Raw genomic sequence first — 19,228 nt, 5'->3', positions numbered from 1 at the left:
ATTCAGTCTACACAAGTCAGGACATGGAGGAACACAAGAGGGTGAAACATGACCGAAATTTCGTAACTACCTTTTATAACTCATACAGGCTTCAAGGTTTCTCTGGCTATGTACGCCGCCAGCCTTCTTTGTAAATAGGCTCTACAATCTCCTCGAAATCTCTTCTTTGCTGATGACAAATTCCACCTATGAGTCCATGGTAGGGCAAAACAGAGTGACAAATTCTGAACCCTTTGCTCTGAAAGACATCAAACGTTGACTACAATTGGGAGCAGTAGCAGGCTCGAATTGAATTGTGAAGTAAACTGGCACCACTAATCCATGAAATCGCCTCGAAGAATCTTCTCCTGAAAAAAATCAGGCTTATTCTGTTTGGGTTGCTTGGGAATTTCGCGGGCCGGTTGCTCCATCGAAGCAATTGAGGTAGCCCGCTGATGGTGATATTGCTGGCCGGAGCCGGTTAGGGGCTGGGTTTGAGGCGTGGTGGGCGAAGTTATTCCCAAGGATGGGGCACGCTCGGCCCGGGTTCGCAGGGCTTCAGACCAGTTGAAGCCTTCGCCTATTTGTCTCCAAGCCACGTTAGACATCTCGATCTCGGGAAGAACGACATTTGTACTTGCAACAGTTGACTCTGTGGGGCTATGGAAGCTTTTGCTACATGTGGGCGGTAAACGTCGCCTGCTAGACACAGAAATCCCTGGGGAAGGATATCTACCGTTGCTGATGCTGCCAGCACGAGCATCTCGTAGCGCTTGCGCGCCAAAAGAAAGACGTCGCGCGAATGGAGAGTGAGGAGCGGCACTAGATGGTCCGCCACTCTCGCTGTCTTCAACGACAGCGTCTTCTAGATTTGCCGAACCGGATCCCACTGAGCTGGAAATGCTGCCATGCCGCATGCTTTTGCTTCCCCATGGGGAAGTTTGGTTCGGAGATCCAGCGAGTCCCAAGGTGGTGATGGACAATCGGCGGCCTTGATTGGGTGGTGCATTACCCACTGAACTAGCCATAGAGCCCGTGGGTGCGCCCGTAGAATGTCCCTGGCTGCCGGACCTAGATAGATAATCCGTGAAGGTGAGGCCTGAGGCTAAGGATGCTCGGCGTCGGTGCGCAGAGGAAGATGGGACCGAGATAGGGTCGGTTGAACGTTCATTTGACATGATGCCAAGGGCGTGCGTCAATTGACCAATAAAGAGATAGCGAGAATGATATCTTAATCACATAAATCAAGGTGATGGCAAAGCATTCGAAGAAAGTATCGTAAGTGAGAAGGGGAGGGGAGAGGAGAGGGCGGGAGGATAAGAACGAGCAACGCCTTATGCGGAGAAGCACGGTGCCTTTGGGGAAAGAGTAAGGTTTCCTAACTTCAGCAGAAACCCTCACTCAGGTGATAACTTGCTGTGGATGAGATATAGCTTGACTCAGGCTGGGAACCGCTCTAGGAACCGCTCTGGCTGAACAGCTTCACGGTCACCCGAGGAGAACGTCGGAAGAGAACTGGAGCAAATCTGCATACATCAGTCGACCCACCGGCACGTTATGCTGATATTGAAGAACATCCAAGGATCACTGAGACTCGGCGAGTGGCGGTGGCGATACCAGATGAGATGCCGTGATGGGGGTGGATGAGCTAGATGGGATGGCATGGGCTTGACCAGGGGACAATGGAAGGTTGCACGATAGGGACAGAAGTAAAGCGTTGAGACCAATTGTTCAACTCACCGGTCCAAATGAAGCCCAGTCGAGAAACAATCTGCAACTGTTCCGAACAGCCGAGAAGGGGGATGGATGATAGTTGCTAGCGAGGTTGTGAGGTCCTGAAGCTTGATTGTAGAAAGGGGGAAAGGAAGGAAATAGAAGTAGATCGATGAGATGGGAGGTTTGGGATGATGGGGGATGGGGGATGGGGGATGGGGGATGGGTGAAAGAAAGAGAGAAAGAAGGATAAATCGAAAGATAGAGATAATAGGGAAGGGGAAGAAGAAGTGAAGGGGTGGTGATGGATTGAAAAGAATAGGGAAAAGAACAGGAGGGAGGGAGGGATGGATGGAGGGAGGGAGGGAGGAGGGAGGGAGGTGGCGGAGGAGGAATTCCAGAGCGGTGGGAGAATATATTAGATAGGAAGATGGATGGATGGATGGAATAGCAACTAACAGGTATGTACAGTACGTTGTAGTTAATCAGATGGTTTGCTTTTTACCCCACAAAATCGAAAAGCGGTCTAGCCCTTCCGTCCCGGCTAGTCTTACACCCAGTAACCCACCCACCAGTTGCCTGGGGTCGATGATTCATCATTGGTTTAGTGCATCCATGGTACTGTTGTACCCCCCGTACTTATGTACTGTACAGTACTCTCCGTACGGAATCTTTTTTCTTCCCTACAGGTTTACACATGCTGCGGAATATCTATCTATCCCTGCGAGATCCGAGGGCGATTGATAACTGTGATGTTAATTTCAGTTTATACCGTAACCACCTAGTATTTGGACTTGAGATGTGGACGCCCGCGTGGTGTCCAACAAAGGTGCAGTGTGAAGGATCGCTTGCCAGTTCGTGATGAAACAGCCCCCCCCCCCTATCAGCTTTCGTTTGCTCGTGTGTCGGTGTGCCTCTAATGCTTCCGGGCATAGTTCGGTTCGCTCTATTGTATATTCATCCATCCCCTGACACTTCGACAACCGATCCACTCTCTCACTCTTGGGCATTCGAATGAAATAACTGTACGAGTTTCCACCCCACCTCCGGTTCGATCTCGGTTCCATCACGGGCTATCTTGACTTCTCGATTCGCGTTCCACGGATTCCGTAGTCCCCTGGTACGGTGAAATGGAACCCGGGTGCTCGATAGCCATCGTATCCTGAACGGTTTCCCAATCAACTGTGGGCTCGGTTCACTGGTATCCTCCGTCTGTGTACCTGCTCTATCGACTTTCATGTCGCCCTCATCCTCGGATGAATCCGCCTCCCAAAAGATAGTCCCTCGTATAGAGTCATTGATGACTCGTCCCTTGGCGGCAGTCGACGTTGCTGGTGTAGGTGTAATGTCTGGTTCTTCTGGCTTCGGCATGTTATTGTTATTGGGTCGCGGTGGTGCCTCTATTGCCAAGCGCTCATCGTCCTGTATAGGTGACATCATACGAGCGTATCCGTAGTATTCACCAGACTTATTAGCGGAGAAGATCAGGTAAACATCATCGGTGTTCTACTCAAGGTCGTCAGACAGTTGTCAATTTGGGAATATTATTGCCCTCGCTCTCTCCTCTAGTTCGGTAATGTCCTCACCTCATAGGCTTGATTCAATTGATCCTCATTGTGAGTTTGCGTAGCCCAGATGTTGGTTTGTCGACTGTGTTCCAAATCTTCCACGGTTAAGCTCTTGACAACGAAGTATCTACTCGTCATCCGGGCACTTGGGCGTCTGGTATCTCTGAATCTCCGGTATGCAACCGACTCGGTATCATCGTCAATCATCAATTGCTTGCTATCGCTCTGGTTTTGAGATGGCGAGGGTGTAGCAGAGCCTATGGCTTCGTGATTCGAGCTGGCTGGTATGGTTCCGTGTCGCAGTCGGCAAACAAGGCGCGCGCCGTGGAACCTAGAATCATTGAATCTTGACAGAGCAGCAGCGCACGCAGCGGCCGTTGTATAATTGATAAAGGCACAATTACTCTTGGAGATAAGAAAGACGCTTACCAGCTCCTTCGTTGCCTCATGGGAGAAGTGATCTTTCAAGTCCATAATATTGGTTGCGGGAGGCAAATTGCCAACCCACAAAGCATGCCCCGACTGCTTGGGCTTCCTTAAAAGTCCACGCAACGTGTTTGACCCGGACGACTGGGACGGATGCGAGGCTGCATCTGCTTATCATTAGCTTCCGATATACCCACTTGATTCGGTTTAGTCTGGCGTGGAGTGTTGCTGCCAACCTACCGGTCGAAGAGTGCTGGGAACGCATAGGCGTGGAACCGTCCACTATTGTTTTCGAAACGTCATAGTCCGTGTTGCTGTGTCTGGTTTCCCTCTCCAAATCGGTAGCCTTCTCAGCAATATGACCGCGTAGTGGCCGGTGATTGGAACCCGACATACTTGGCGGCGCGGGGATAGACTTAGGTGCTGTCGCGCTCGAGGTCTGCGGATAATATCCCCGGGGATACGAAGGTACCTGACGGGACGAATGGACATTCAGGTGGCTTGACGCGTTGGGTGCTAACGGTTGATACCCGGGAGTGCTATGTTGGATATGCGGGTCTTGGTGCTGGTGCTGCTGGTGCTGCTGAACATACGGCGCATAGAATGGGAACGGGGTACCGAATGCCATGTTCGCGTTCATTGTAGCTGAAGCATAGGATGACAATGCATGTATAGGGTAAACAACCCCGTGAGAAAGGACCGAGGGGACGTATTGTTGTTGCATAGGATGCTGCTCGTAAAGAATAGGGTGAAGTTGGTAAGCAGGTAGAGCTGATCTCGAACCACTTATATTCGAACCCGAATGTGAATTCCCCGGTGCACTGAAGGATGCGTAGACATGACCATCAGAATACGAATGTCCGTTATCGGTCTGAGCAGCCTGGTTGAAGCGGTATGAACCTGACGTAGAGGTCAGCCTGAAATCCTAAGGAGATTCAATTCTTGCTGTTTGCTCCCCCCTTTGTCATATTCTTTACTCCTACCCCTTCTGGCCCATCAAGCAAAAGTGAACGACAGGACTTGAGAGAAACTCACCCGGTGGTCGATAAGCAATCTCTGCTTCGTTGCCTTTCCCCGGAGATGTCGGTGGTTTAGTGCCATCCGCGACTTCCAGTGTGGCATTTGGCTGGGCCATTGGGGCGCGATCACTTGAGTTAGGCATGGTAGAACGATACAGGCTGAGAATGACCACCAAAAAGGCAAGTCTCACTGTATAAGTATGATCTCTATGCATTAGAGAGAGGTGGTCGATAAAGGCGAAAGAGCATTCTGTCACATACCTCCCCAGGACCTGTAAGCCGCCAACAGGTCTTACGGACTGCTCAAGGGTTGTTTGATTAACGACAAGCGGCTTTTCTGTGTCATTAAAGCCGGTTAGAATTTTTGGTAAAACAAGTCTCAACATACACAAGTCTTCGCACGCGTAAACTTCTGGGAATCACAGATGTGTTGGGTAGTGAGGAGGCAGCAGACGGACATGTATAACTATCGGCGCAACAACAGAACAAATTGCAAAGCATGTCAAGCTAGGAAGTCTCTAGCTCTGGCTTAGAACGAGGGCATGCACATAAGTGTAGTGGTTAGTGGGAAGGGTAGCATAACAGATCTAGCCCACACACACACACACACACACACACACACACACACACACACACACACACACACACACACACACAAATTATGCCAATAATAGGCATTCGATGCCGGGCCCAGTAAGAGAATTGAGAGGAGGGGGTAAAGGGGGAAAAAAAAAACCGTAAATTACTCCGAATACTTGGACGCCGACAATTTTCTGCGGAAGAATAAGGGTGGGCCGATCTGCCACCTGGGCGTAAATCGTTGTAATACCCTGAAAGAGGACAGTCCAGCTGTATGGCCGAAGGACGAGGAGCCACAGAGCCACATTGTCAAGAGTCATGCACGAATCTCGGAGCAGCAGCCTCACAAGTAGGGTGGAGAACAGACTAAGCGTCGAGGTGGAAGAAGTAAGAGATGGGTCAGGTTGGGTATGAGGAGACTGCAAGATTGGAGGCCACCTCATAGGCGGAAGTAGGGGGAATAGAACACGGGGTATAGGTGCACGACCATAAGGGAGGAAAGAAAAGCTTGGGAAAAGGATAAGGCGAGTAGATGGTAGGCACTTGCAAGATGTTGGCCTCCCACATTCAGTAGAGTAGGCCACATCGCTGCCTTAGAGGAGGGTTGGGGGTGAAGAATAAATGTTGCTGTGGACATTGGACAGGCAGAGGGCACGGGCCCGTGGTTTAGTGACTACCTTGTATCATGCCAAAGTAGAAGATTCGTTGCTTCCCACGAAGATCAAAGAAATTAGAGCATGTCGTGGCGCACAAATACGTTCAAATCCCCAGCCACCAAGGTCATCTTTGTTGAAATCATTCCATCTCCCAAGCCCCAGCTAGAGATTGAATTGGAACTGGTCGTAACTCAAAAGGTGGAAGAAGCGAGGGATGATTTGAGGTTCATCAGGCTTGACTGGCTGACACGCAAATGCCGCCGGTCCTGATTGGGAAGCGGGAAAAGGGAGGGATTTCAATTGAAAACGCGATTAGATGGGAGAGGGGAGGGGAGGGGGGGCAAAGAACGGGGAAGGTGAAGCAGCCGAAACACCAAAGAGGGAGGGGAAGAAAAGAATCCAGAAACCAAAACAATTCATATCTGAAGACCATCCGCTTAGAACCTCCAGCAAACTGAGTCCCGAGATAAAGAGTAAAGACAGCAGCAACAGTCAAGTGAACGTACTCTTGGTGGAGAATATTGAGGGGGGAAGGAAAGGTGCAAAGCCGAAAGGGTGTGTGCAGCTAACAAGTTGAAAAATCGATAAAAAGTGTATCTTCCGGTGTTAAGCACTGGGTTATCTGATACTGGACAGTAACAGGAAGAGGAACGACAGTACTTGCCATTGAACAGTTGGCAGGCTCAGTGTCGGTGAAGGGAAGAAATAATCACGATCATCAAGAAGAGCCCTTGTGTAGACACAATGTAGCCCAAGGACCAAAGCGGAGACTAGGTATGGAGAAGGAACGGCCTTCAAACCAACCAGATTAGCAGAGCCCTAGGCTATCTAACGGATCTTCTGACCGTCAGAGCTCGGAAGGGCAACTCCTGCACGGGGCAGGTGGGTAATGCAGAGAGGGCTGTTCCGAACGGAAATGAAGCAAAGGACGGGGGCCTGTGTATATAGCGGCGAGGGTCTATTCTCTCCCTCTTCCTTGAGGTGGCGCCCCCGGGGGCCGCGACAACGACAAGAGGGGACCGATGAGCCGGGCTACTCTCGCCCTCCACTCGATCAGGCTTCTCCTCAAATGAGCGAGTGAATGAATGGGATGTTTCCTTCTCGCCCTTCCCTCTTGGGATTTGGTGGCTGTGGCTGCCTCCAGTCTAAGGGGGATATCCACAGCTTAAAATCGGGTGCTTCGATTCGGATCGGGCCTTCAACGTTTTAGCAATTCATGCGCGAAACCCAATCAGCTCTCACAGAGGATCGACAAGCTCGATCCTAATACTGTGCATGGCAGGTTTGACTGACACGAGATGTTGCGTCTTATCCTCAGTGGACAGCGGTGTTGAAGGAGCAGAAGAAGCCAGTGTCACCGATTCCGTGACTTACGGAATTCAACGAGAGAAAGCATGAGCAGCAGGATCAATGCCTTTTGTGTTTACGGATGCGGTTTACAGGCTGAGCTGTTTCTTGCCTGCCTGGCTGTCGGTCTGCGCCTTTTCGCACCGTGTATGGCGAAGAACAATCGCAACTGAATTGTAGCGTTGCGGCAGAGATCGATCGAACATAGGAAAATATATATCAAGGAATCAAAAAGAACAATTGCGAAAGCGGGAGAACAGAATGAAGGGTTCGGGCTTGAGGGTCGCAGGCCGTCCGAGAGTACGAAGACCACTCGTTCAATAATCTTCCAAGCCATCATGAAAGATCAACAACGGTCTTGGATGTCAGAACCGAATCAGCCACATCCGATGTTCCGTGGACTGGCTGGAGGACAAGAATAGATAGTCTAGGATCAGCCAGGTACGTAGTGGCTGGAAGGAGTTTGGCATCGATTGCATCGATGGCTTCTCCAACTGTTCGTGATTGGGTACCGCTGTTATGTCCCTGACCCAGTCAGATTATTCGATGGGATTTTTTCCTCCCTCATGACAGCTTGAAGAAGGGCTCGCTCTATTTCCGAGGATTCCATGAGAAATCGAACCCACCCAGGGGGGTCATTTCATCGATCGAGGAGCGTTCCAGAGAGGTGGCAAACCAGGAGTGCGCTCTACACGCATTGGTCAGGGCTTTGAATGGGTCCCCAACCCGAGGCGCATGCGTGGCACTGAACCACAAGGGATGATTGACAGCTGCAGGCAGTTTTTATATCTCCATAGTGAAGGAGATCTACATAGTGACCCAATCCGGTGAGCATTAGTCATGAGTAAGGTCGATGATGATGATGATGATGATGATGATGATGATGATGATGATGATGATGATAATAATGATAATAATAATAATAATATCGCAGCGTTGCCGGATCGATGAGCGCGATGATCTTTGCGTGATTATGGGTATGTGCTCGCAGATGAGTAGTGAGTTGAGTATCATTTGCCCTTATAATGTCGGCATGGAGCATGGCCACAATCGGGTTCGAGTGTGAGGTCGATCGTTTTTGCCGAAAAGGAAAGAAGGTACAGTACTACGGAGTACTTCTTCCCGCTTTGCGCTTTTCTCTCTAGTCTCTACCCATCCCTCCTTCCTTCCTTTCCTCCTCCCCGCCTCCCTTCTCTCGTGGCTCAATTTACCCCGACAGGCTAGTTTGCCACCGACGTTAAAAGAAAGCCGCCTTGAAGTGGGAAATGGGGCCTGAGTAACGAGGTAATTCCCGGCTATGGAACGAATGTCATTCTCGGGTTCCCCTTCATGATTCAAGGCAGAAATTCCTTCTGGTTAATCACGAATATTCAAGTTGGGAACGAAAAGGTCTGGTACAGGATGTCCAGACCTAAAAAAAAGGGGAGGGGCATGGAAAAAAGAGCGAAGGTGGAGATGTCGACAGAGTCCAATGAATGCGATTTGATAATACAGAGATGTTTGACCCATTGAGGTTTGAGACTGGAAAAACTTCAAACGACGAGTTAGGATGGATGGATCTGGACTCCCGCCGCCGCCGCATTACATGCAGCAATCAGCGGAGGAACTCATCGGGTCAAATTCAGAGTCTAGATGTTACCGCGCCGGGGACAAGTTATCAGGTACATTACAAGCTAGTTGAGTGGAGAGAGCACCAGGGCTATGGAGTTTTTATGATTGCATGACTGCCGGAGAAAGGGGCGGGGAGGAGACACATAAAATTCGTGCAGCGTAAATTGTAGTTTGACTAACAAACGGGAAGTAAACTATGTACTCCCTAAGTATCTACTTACATAGTACTCCGTACAATACAAGCCTGGAGGGGAGGGCACAGTACCTAGTCTAGGACCGGTGGTGGCTCCGATGCATTCCCACTAGGGCCCGATCCTTCCTCCAAACCCAGTTCAGAACACAGACGGTCCTTATCACTAATAACTTGTGAAGTTGTATCTGTTAACTTATCCGGCGGGCGTTGTGCAGCAGCAGCAGCAGCAGCAGCACTTTCAAAAGATACCTGTATATTTATATTTACCCATACACCCTCAACACCAACACACAAACGAAGATATCAAAAATCTTGGTGTATTACTTCCAATCGAAGTATCAAAACGATCGATAGATAGTCCATGTGGGAGTCGAGCTGAAAACCGCTGGTACTCAGTACTGTAGAGCACATGTGCAGGTCACTTAGTGACCTAAGCCACTACCACTAAAGTACGGACCGAGAGGCACGCCAACAGAATTGGAACCTAACCTTACCGCGGTCCGTGGATTCTTGAGGGACTAGCAATGGATGAGGTTCCACAGCTGACTTGAGCACCGGATGGAATGCCAGCCAATCAATAATGGACCACTTCAACCTCATCCCATCCTCTTCCGGCAATACTTTCGACCAATCCTAACCTTCACCATTAGTGTGGCTGCGCCCCACTTCGAGCTGTGAGACTGTAGGCACTGTACCTACTTACTCAGTAGAAGTACAGTACGTGGTCATACTCATGTAGGCAGAGAGGGAGATCATGGATAGCTTTGCTACCTTACCGTTGGAGGAATTGGTCTATCTGCCTTCTAAACTAGGTACCTTCTTAGTACGGACTACAGAGTACTGTACTAACCTAGTAAATGCACTGCACTTCACTTCAGACTTCACTTCAATGTTGGGAAGTTACAGTAGTTGTGTTGCTATAGCATGTTCTCCCACCGCCCCTCTCAATCCCCCCCCCCCCCCCAAACTGCACACCCCGGCCTTCGAGCGGATGAAGCTCCTGTCGAAACCGCACCCGATGCAACCGACCTTCGACTGGGAGACGCCGTCGGCGAGCCTAACGGCCAAGCTGCGGATGGTGGAGCTGCCGCACGACGCGACCCTTCCGGAAGACGAGCAGGCGATCTTTGTGGCGGACGACATGTGGGTGCCGATCGCGATCGTGAACGGCAACGTGCACATCCTGCCGGGGGTGCCGCGGCTGTTCGAGCGGCTGCTGGAGCACCTGAAGCCGGCGCTGCTGCCGCGGCTGGTCAACCCGGAGGAAGGCACGGGCATCTACCGGTACCTGTTCAGCACCCCGTTGCCCGAGAGCACCGTGGCCGGGTATCTGACCGAGCTGGCCGCGCGCGTCGCCGACCGCGGCGTCAAGGTCGGCAGCTACCCGCGCTGGGGCAACAAGCGCAACACCGTCACGCTGGTCGGCGCCGACAAGGCGCTGCTGGACGCGCTGATCCCGGAGGTCGAGCGCGAGGTCCAGGGCAAGAAGGTCCTCCGCGAGGATGAGTTGGATCCGCCCTCCGATGCTGAGGAGGAGAAGTGAAGGGCATTTGAACGCAAAGACTAGAAAGCGTCTCAACAAACCTATAGCTAGAATCCTGGGGGTGGATAGATGAATCAACCACATCCGAATCCAGTTTGCCGCGAAGGCTCCGCCGGGTCTGTCCGCTGTGACATATCTCCTATCCAGTAGACAATGGTACAAGCCAACTTTGACCGGAATCTCGAGTGAACGAGGCGGAGACACTCTTGAAACAGTCGCCTCGTTCGGTCACAGACGCAACAGTGACCAAAATTGAGAACCCCATCAGTCTGCCAAGCTGGAAGACAGGGAGTCTACACTATACCTTGAACGTGCACATCCCGAAAGCAAAGGCAAAGACGACCATGGACTTGTTCCGTCACTCAACCAAAGACACAGGCACATACCGTATAGGCTTAAGAAAGAGAGCCGTATGGCTAAGACACCAAGCAGAACGTAAGATTCAGGCAGTATTCATTCCTAACAGACTTTGAAGGGCCTCATGCCCCGTATTCCCCCCGTACAACACCGTCTCCGAGGGAAAGGGAAAAAAGATGTACACAAAAAGATATGGCGAATGCGTGGGAAGTGGTCCCCATGGGTGGACGGGGAAAAAACATCGGAGCAAACTAAGCATTAAGTTGTTGAAATGAGGTCGAGGTCGAGATGCCTGACAACGAGAGGCACGCAGAAGCATGGATGGGAAACGAGCGACGGAAAAATAGGGAGACAGCCCTGGAAAGCCAACAATAGAACACAATGCTAGCGATAGCAATTGCATATACCTAGATGAAATGCACAAGATCTAGCGACAGCTCCTTCTCCCACCCCCTCTCCCCATCCTTTCCAAGATCGAAATATCGTTAAAAAAGAATAGAACCCAGATTGAAACAAGTGGCCAATCTTGCAAATGAGATAAGAAGTGATAAATAATCAAGAAAGAGAGAAAAAAAAAAGAACAGAGAAACAGAAGGGGAATCGAACGTTCATGGAGAGGATGGCGGCATGAGGGCGGGAGCAGTCATCATCGGGGCGACGAGCCTCATCTGGTATAATAGGACCGTCCAAACGCGTCGACAAGCCACATTCCGCATCACGATGGTGGGTATCGCTGATCTCGCTTCCTGCCGAGGTATAATATTTTGTTTCCTTCCGAATCTCGACATGTGTGTATCCTTTTCAATCCAACGCCTGTTCATTACATTATAATACATTTACAGCACCCTTCACTCTCGCCAGGCTCGCTGACGTCCATCTTGCCCTCGGGGGCGCGGGAGCCGAAGCCGCCCGCCCCGGACGGGTACGATGACATCTCCTTGTTGTACCGACGGATTTCGCGCACAAGGTCGTAGAAAGCGTTCTCCACGTTGATGCGAGACTTGGCGGAGGTTTCGATGAATTTGCAGCCGAACTGTCGTGCTAGCGCCTCGCCCTCTGGAAATGAAGAAAATCGCTCGTCAGTTTGTGTCGCAATGAATCACCCTGGACTTGATAACCCACCTTCTTCTGTGACGGCCCTCTCCTTCTCCAAATCGCACTTGTTTCCGACAACGATGATGGGGAAGTAGTCCTTGTCCTTGACGCGTAGGATCTGCTGTTGGAACGTCATGATTTCTTCGAATGATTGACGCGATGTTATCGAGTAGACGAGAAGGAAACCTTCGCCGGTCCGCATGTATTGTTCGCGCATCGCCGAGTATTCCTCCTGGCCGGCAGTATCTAGAACATCCAACAAAGCGACCTCATCGTCAATGACGCACTGCTTGCGGTACGAATCTGTGGCAAGGGAAAGGCTAGGTTAGCTGCGCGATCGATCGGCGACGGCCAAGCATGGTTGCTGCTCACCCTCAATCGTCGGATCATATTCGTCCACGAAGTGACTCTGAATCAATTGAATGGTCAAGCAAGACTTTCCGACACCACCACCACCGACAACAACTAGCTTATATTCTCTAAGAAACTGAGGGCAATTGTAAGCATATGCCGTGATGGCGCTGCGCTGCTGCAGGTTCGACGGCGAGGTAGTAAATCGGGGAATAGGAGGCGGGAAGGAAAGGGAGACCAGAGACGGGAAACTCAGAACGCGGGCGAAAGGCGTACCTTTGAAGCCATCCTGGTAGGCTTTGTTCTGAATTATGCTGGGATATGGGGGGGGAAGGAAGGGGGAAAGAGAAACGGTGATCGTAGCTATCCCAACAGGAGCTGTGACAAGCGGGTCGAAGGAGCAAGCAACAACACAATTTTCTTTGCCAAAGGGTCAAAAGGTCGGGCCCAGGTCGTTGGGAGTTTTGCGCAGAGTGATGGCGCCTAAAGGGCAGTCCACAGCAACGGCGGGTCTAGTGAACAGGCCAAGCTTAAAGAAGCAGACTGGGGGGGGGAGGGAGGGGAGGAAAGAGGGTCGATAGGAGGGGAGGGATGTGCCGTGTAGTGTGTGGGAGAGAGGATCAGGGGGGGAGGGGGGTGTGGTTCGTGGAACTTTGCAGCGGGCGTAATTGAAGATGGACCAGCAGGTGGTTTCCCAGGAAAGCTGCAATTCGTCTGATTCTAAACCGTCTATGGAAACAAAAGTCAATAAGAAGAGCTTCGAGAAGTTCTTTCGAGTGGATTCTAGGAGGTCAAGAGAAAGGGAGGAGAGGAAAGATAGGGTGGAGAGATTGAGAGGGGAAAGGGGAGAAAGACAGAGCCCGAGAAGGAAGGCGATGATTAAGGAGCGGTTAGTTAGAGAGGAAAAAGAGTGGGGATGGCAGGGAAGGACAAGCCCAGACAGAAGGAGTCTAGATAGTGAACTGACTACGACTAGTATACCTACTAGTAGAGTAGGAATCGAGGAAGTGAGAAAGAGCAATTAACGGAGAAAGATAGTTAATCATCATCATCATATCATCTCCGACCAAGTACGGAGTAGATTAGTTACCTAAGGTTGAGATCTGAAAAGGATAACTGTAGCGACCGGGAGAACAGAAGGCGATTGACCCTATTCCAAGTCAATCACTACTACTACTACTACTACTACTACTACTACTACTAGGACATCGGACTCTACACTAACTAACTAGACGATTAGAAGAAATTGGAAATGAGGTTGCTGCTGATTGGGGTAAGTTGTAGAATAATTATCGCATCCTCCCTTCAATAATAACACTTAAGAAAGGGGGGAAGGAAGAAGAACGAGCGAGGAAGAGGCTGCAGTGGATGGGTGGGTGTGGCATTAACCGGGGACGCGTGTGGTTCAATCCAGCCCAGCCAAGACGGTGTTTAATTATCACTTGATCGGTCGATTGGTCCACTGCGAATAATTACTCTCTGTCGCCATCATTGCATCCTAACTGCCTTTCGTCATTGTTAACAGATTGACAATAAGAAAAAAGAAAAGGACAAGAAAAAAAAAAGGAAAGAGCTTAAACATACTCAGCTCAACTACTCCGTACAATTCAAGACCATTTCCTCGTCATTGCTCGAGATCTCCCGTTTACATGGTAAATTGTCAAAGATAAAGCTCGAAATCACAGTCCGTGATTGGAAAGAAGAGAAACAGGACAGCCGATCGCAAGTGGAGGCGAAAGGCAAGGCAAGAAAATTAGGGCCGTGGGCAGACTCTGCAAAGAACCTCAATTGGTGGCATGGTACGAAGGAGTGGTCCAAGGAGCCTGGAGGGAAAAAGGGGTTGCCGATTCAGTCACATCACAATCTCTATCCATTGAACGGAAGCTAAATACCGTAAACCCTCGCCTTGCTGCAATAACACCGAATAATAAGAACTTGACCGAGGACGGAGACTACTACCGTTCTATCTCGCTCCTGAAGGTTGCCAGCCTCTGATGATGCCACAAACCGCCGTGTGTCCTTGATCCAAAGACTTTTTGTCCATCTCAAGACTGGCCATAGATTAATCTCACCAGTTCCACCTCTTAGCGCCGGTCGATAAAAGGTTCTACACACTAAATCGTCCTGAGGGCCCCATCGGGGCTCCCCTGAGGGTCTCCAACCACTTTACTCAATGCCTTTCATCAACCTCGCTATGCGCAACTCGGAAAACAAAGGGATAGCTTTCAATCTCCACAGCCAATCATGCTGCTGTCAGCTGGAGCAATTGTGACCCTCCTGGTGTCTGCGTCCCGCTCCGACTCCTCCGTTGAGCTCCTCTCGCGCAGGGTGCAAGGGCTGCAAGTCAAGTCAGACTCGGATATCCCCCGTTCCAACTGAGTCAGTTGGTTCGTTGTGGTGATTGATGATGACGATGAAGGCCGCACACCGTTGTCGGAGAAACAATATGTCTTTGGAAAGCAGTGGCCTTCAAAAACTCATTCTAGAAGCAATGTCGGCTCGACGGAATGACAGGCACTGCAATTGACAGCTCCATCCAGACGCGTAGGCTTACATCATAGGCATGGGTGTTGAGTTTGCCGGCTTCCTGAAAGGTCTTGGCACCATCTCCAATACAACTCTACTCAGTACTCTACAGTGTCACAGTGACACTGACAGTCTGGGCAGAGCCTCAGGCCGTGGGTGAGGGGAGAGCTCATGTTTCTCCACACCTCCACTTGTCAGCTCACATTCATGGAAACATCTCACCATATGCATCGGCTGGTAAGTACTGTACAGAATCTCGGTAGCCTCGGAACCCACCCCTGGATGATAGAGGGCCAACAACCCTGGTTCCCTTCAATGCTATCGATGCCGTCATAACAGAACGTCCTAGATCAGAGCGCTTCCAGTAGATGCCGGTGGCATTGAATCTTGCCCTATGTCTAACTTAGTAGTCAAACTATTATCCCCAGTTTGCCATCACAAATGTCTTGGCCTGCACTCACCTTGGTACATACATGCACAGACAATATGTGCAGTACAAGTTTATCCGGACTATCTTCCGGCCTTCCCCGCGCAGTGATATATACATCAACTCGCTATCCTATAAGATGCATGATCCGAGGATTTACCAGTCACACTTCAACCATGTGCCGCGAACGTCAATCAATCAATCACCCAAATTAGCTTTCTGGAGCACACCTTCCCTCCTCAGTCTCCTGCTTGGCGTCGATGTGCGTGGCTATAGAGAACAAACCAACCCATTGGAATGCAGACCGAACTCTCCGACCACAGGCCTCTCTTTTGGTGTTCATCCACTCACCGCAACATCCACCGGCTTTTCCCCGTTCACCTGCAACATCACCGGCGCTTAGCAACTGCTTATCATCCTGTCTTTCAGGTTCCGTCGCATCGCTTCGGGCATGACTCAGTATCCATGGAAATGGGGCCCCGCGCGTTCGCAACGACCAGTACGAGTGGCATCGACCACGGTCGCGACCAGTCCTGACGGCACAGAAGGGCGATATGACAGTAGGAACATATCACCACCAGCGATCCGCCCAACGATACCTATACATCGACACAAGAATAGACCCGCAATCCCATGATACCTAACATCCTATTCCATATACTTCAGACCAGCGAAAGTCTAACAACCTTCCAACTCCCCTAGCAGAACCTATCAATATGACATTGACCTTGACATTGACTTCGCAACAAACCCAACTCCAAAAACGACCAACAACACCAACGATCACCTTGTCGTCCGTCCCTCCCACTATACTTAGTATCATCCCGCCCGGCTCTGCTGTACCTGTATGCACAGGACCCCAACGATCGACAAGATAGCCCCAAACCCGCCCCCCCCCCCAGAAAGCAAAAACGTCTCAAGCACAATGGCAAAACAGATCAAAATAAAATCACAGACCGGACTAGCGGTTCACGGCACAGTAGTTACACAGCAGGTCTAGACCGCCATTTTCTCTTGATGGCTCGGTCCAGGCAATAATTGCTTCTGCTGTCTTTGCGTCTTGGCTCCCATGTCATATGCAGGGGAAAAAATCAAACTGGGCGGAGCCTGGAGCTGAGGCTTAGGGAGGCGCGGGGAAAGCCGATGAACTGACATGTCAATGCTTCTGGATATGTCTGTTTTGGGTGGCCGGTTGTGGACATCGGCTCTGGATACATGGGTTTCCTGTGACGCAATTGGGGTTGGTTGACCTGGGGTTTAGTTTATGAGGTCATTTGGGGACGGATCTGGAGAGCGAGAAGGCGGGGGATGAAGGTTGATATTCTGGCTTTATTCCGATTTGATATGTCTTTCTTTTTTGTTCTTGTTGGTGAGAGGTTGCTGAGCATCATACTCTTAGCATATGGTAAGTATATGCATCAACCGAGATTCGGAGATTCGTCTATTCTCCTCTCGTCGGTTGGAAAGCATGTATAGATGCAGCAGAGGAGAGAAGGAATCGAAATGATTAGGCTTAAAGTTCAAGCGCTGCTTGATTACCATCTAGAGAGCGGGTCGAGTGATTTTTTCCTTCTTCCTCGATGTGATTGTCAATCTAGAAATACAAACCACCTGCATTTGTCAAATATTGGTTCCAAGTTGCAAGCCCAAAAAATCTACGGAGTGGTCCACCACTGGACCTCGGCCCTGCTTTGGGGGATTATGTGGATGCGGAGAATGACCGGTCAACAGGCAAATTCATACACCCAGAACAAGGTCGATACACAGCACATAGACTACCTAGTACTTCTTAGCTAAGCTGGAGGACGGTTCATGGTGATTGTAGATCAAATAGCCGTTTTCTATCGTGTCGAGAGTGTGGCAGGTATCCTGTCTTTATATACTTCAATTCTATCCATCATGCATATCATTAAGCCTTGCGGTGCATGATACCCGGAGAAGCCTGGTAAATTATGCGTCAGCGCTTGTCATCTGGGTCCCCAAGTTCTATGAACTTACCTGGTGGCTGGGGAAGATCAGCGTATCCGCGATCACAACGTTCTCGCGCCGACCAGCGGCAAACACAACAACTTCAGCGATGTCATCGGGGGTAAGGGGTTCACAGCCACTGCAACAGGACACATTAGTACGTCCTTGATCTGCGCTGTGCAAAGAATCTGCAGCGGGGTATATCATACGCGTAGACTGCATCGGCCTTCTCCTTGTCACCGTAGAATCGCACCACGGAGAACTCCTGTACAGCACAAACAACTATCAGTAAGATTCTCAACGGAAGACCGCAACAAAACTCCCAACCAGACGGACTCACAGTCTCCACCTGACCGGGGTCAATCTCGATGATGCGGATTCTCGTCGCAATCAGCTCCTTGCGCAATGCGTCGGTGAAGGACCGGACGGCCGCCTTCGTGGCACAGTAGATGCTTCCACCGGGATACGGTTCGCGGCCGGCAATGCTACCGATGTTGATGATGTCGCCGCGCCCGCCGTCGGATCTCTTCTGGAAGATGGGGAGAATGGCCTGGGTCATGTTGATCAATCCGGTTACGTTGGTCGAGAACATGACGTCGACATCCTGGGCGTCGATCTCGGGGGCCTTGGCGACACCCTTGACAAGGCCACTGATTCTTGCGTGTCAGCAGAGCTTCTGTCTCATTTCTTCCCCAAGTCATAACTGCGACAAGGGCGAATCTCGCTCAGGGAGAGGGGCGTTACGTCGACTCACGCATTGTTCACAAGCACATCGATCTCCTGGAACTCGGCGGGCAAAGATGGCACGAAACTTTTGATCTCCTCGGGATTGCTGACATCCAACTGCACGGGAAGGACCTTGACACCCTCACCGACCTCCTCCTTGATCTCCTGGGCGAGCTGCTTCAAAGAGTCGATGCGACGGGCCGTCACGATCAGCTTCAGGTCCTTGGGCGCGGTGCGCGCAAACTCCTTGGCCGTGCTGCGGCCGATACCGGACGAGGCACCGGTGACCACGATGGTCTTGCCCTCAAGGCGCTTTGCCATTGCGGAGGCCATTGTGCGTCTGATGAAAGTGGGTTGGATCGCAGATTGAAACGGGGTTGATCGGGTAAGTGGGGTGAATGCGGAGATGTTCCCGGGGGAGGTCGTCAAGGGAAGATGTCGCAGGGATCTGGTCGAGGTGAGAAGAGCTCGAAGCAGGCGCATAAGGCGGGGCTGAAGATTAAGACTTTCAACAAATGAGTCAGAAGGATGACGAGAGATAAGGGGGGGGGCTCAGTGGGCTTTAAATGGAATCGAAGACGGCCGAACGTCGGCGTTGCGTGCGGGGGAATCCGTCTTTCGTGATTTCGGCGGGGCCCTTTTTTTTTGGCCGGCTGAAGGTCGCCCCGATACATCGGAGTTCCTTCCCCAATATTTACCCTGCTGCATCGCATACAACGCTGCCGACACGAAAGTCTGCTTGCTGTCTGTCAAGATGATGGCCATCGCGCGACAAAACAAAGCCATTATGATCTAATAGCACTCATGATCTCTTTGTCATTTCAGATCCCAGCCTACCACGTGGATATAGTACAAAGACACACAACTTGAATGTCGGACTTGTTTAACTCCGGAGTTCTTCCTCGTGCCTTGCATGATATCATGACCAAGCAGTACTTGAGATGAGCCCATGGCATTGCGATCTGGTCCATTTCAATGCACTTGTACTGCCACAATTCGGGATCGGATCTAACAACCTACTATCTACCAGCGTTAGCACTGATATGTGGTGCAGAAACAGCAACGATCGGAATGTACCACTATCTCAGCAATGCCTTCGACGTTTCTCGATTCTAAAGAAATCCTCGGCACAATAACGGCGAAC

The 19,228-nt window shown here is 50.7% G+C and overlaps 6 protein-coding genes across 6 annotated transcripts; 2 read left to right on the top strand and 4 right to left on the bottom strand.

Annotated features, from left to right (window-relative positions):
- Window positions 1–314: 314 nt before the first annotated feature.
- BO86DRAFT_302596 (uncharacterized protein) lies at window positions 315–1,157 on the bottom strand (the record flags this gene model as incomplete). Its single annotated transcript, XM_025667533.1, has 2 exons — window positions 315–559; window positions 617–1,157. The coding sequence occupies 2 exons, from the start codon at window positions 1,155–1,157 to the stop codon at window positions 315–317; spliced, it is 786 nt and encodes a 261-aa protein (XP_025532419.1).
- Window positions 1,158–2,688: 1,531 nt separating this feature from the next.
- On the bottom strand, window positions 2,689–4,464 carry BO86DRAFT_302044 (putative YT521-B-like splicing factor; the record flags this gene model as incomplete). The annotated part of the gene is made up of 3 exons (XM_025667517.1): window positions 2,689–3,198; window positions 3,279–3,856; window positions 3,927–4,464. Coding segments are annotated over 3 exons (1,626 nt in total), but the record flags the coding sequence as incomplete, so codon positions are not given.
- Window positions 4,465–10,055: 5,591 nt separating this feature from the next.
- BO86DRAFT_295625 (flavin adenine dinucleotide pyrophosphatase) lies at window positions 10,056–10,634 on the top strand (the record flags this gene model as incomplete). Its single annotated transcript, XM_025667410.1, has 1 exon — window positions 10,056–10,634. A coding segment is annotated over one exon (579 nt), but the record flags the coding sequence as incomplete, so codon positions are not given.
- A 968-nt stretch (window positions 10,635–11,602) lies between these two features.
- BO86DRAFT_112573 (Ras family protein) lies at window positions 11,603–12,918 on the bottom strand. The gene is made up of 4 exons (XM_025665944.1): window positions 12,714–12,918; window positions 12,459–12,573; window positions 12,114–12,389; window positions 11,603–12,047 (listed from the first exon to the last, which is right to left on the bottom strand). Exons 1-4 carry the CDS (start codon window positions 12,723–12,725, stop codon window positions 11,812–11,814), a joined length of 639 nt encoding a protein of 212 aa, XP_025532416.1. The 5' UTR covers window positions 12,726–12,918; the 3' UTR covers window positions 11,603–11,811.
- BO86DRAFT_385369 (uncharacterized protein) lies at window positions 12,714–13,485 on the top strand. The gene has a single exon (XM_025671091.1). The coding sequence runs from the start codon at window positions 13,112–13,114 to the stop codon at window positions 13,460–13,462; it is 351 nt and encodes a 116-aa protein (XP_025532415.1). The 5' UTR covers window positions 12,714–13,111; the 3' UTR covers window positions 13,463–13,485.
- Window positions 13,486–17,020: 3,535 nt separating this feature from the next.
- BO86DRAFT_385368 (oxidoreductase, short chain dehydrogenase/reductase family) lies at window positions 17,021–18,676 on the bottom strand. Its single transcript, XM_025671090.1, has 5 exons — window positions 18,113–18,676; window positions 17,699–18,008; window positions 17,568–17,623; window positions 17,389–17,497; window positions 17,021–17,332 (listed from the first exon to the last, which is right to left on the bottom strand). The coding sequence occupies exons 1-5, from the start codon at window positions 18,415–18,417 to the stop codon at window positions 17,300–17,302; spliced, it is 813 nt and encodes a 270-aa protein (XP_025532414.1). The 5' UTR covers window positions 18,418–18,676; the 3' UTR covers window positions 17,021–17,299.
- Window positions 18,677–19,228: the final 552 nt, after the last annotated feature.

This window comes from Aspergillus japonicus (genome assembly GCF_003184785.1).
Source record: "Aspergillus japonicus CBS 114.51 unplaced genomic scaffold BO86scaffold_3, whole genome shotgun sequence".
Lineage (NCBI taxonomy): Eukaryota > Fungi > Ascomycota > Eurotiomycetes > Eurotiales > Aspergillaceae > Aspergillus > Aspergillus japonicus.
The sequence above is the reverse complement of the archived record's forward strand: the minus strand, read 5'-3'. Positions and strand labels throughout refer to the sequence as shown.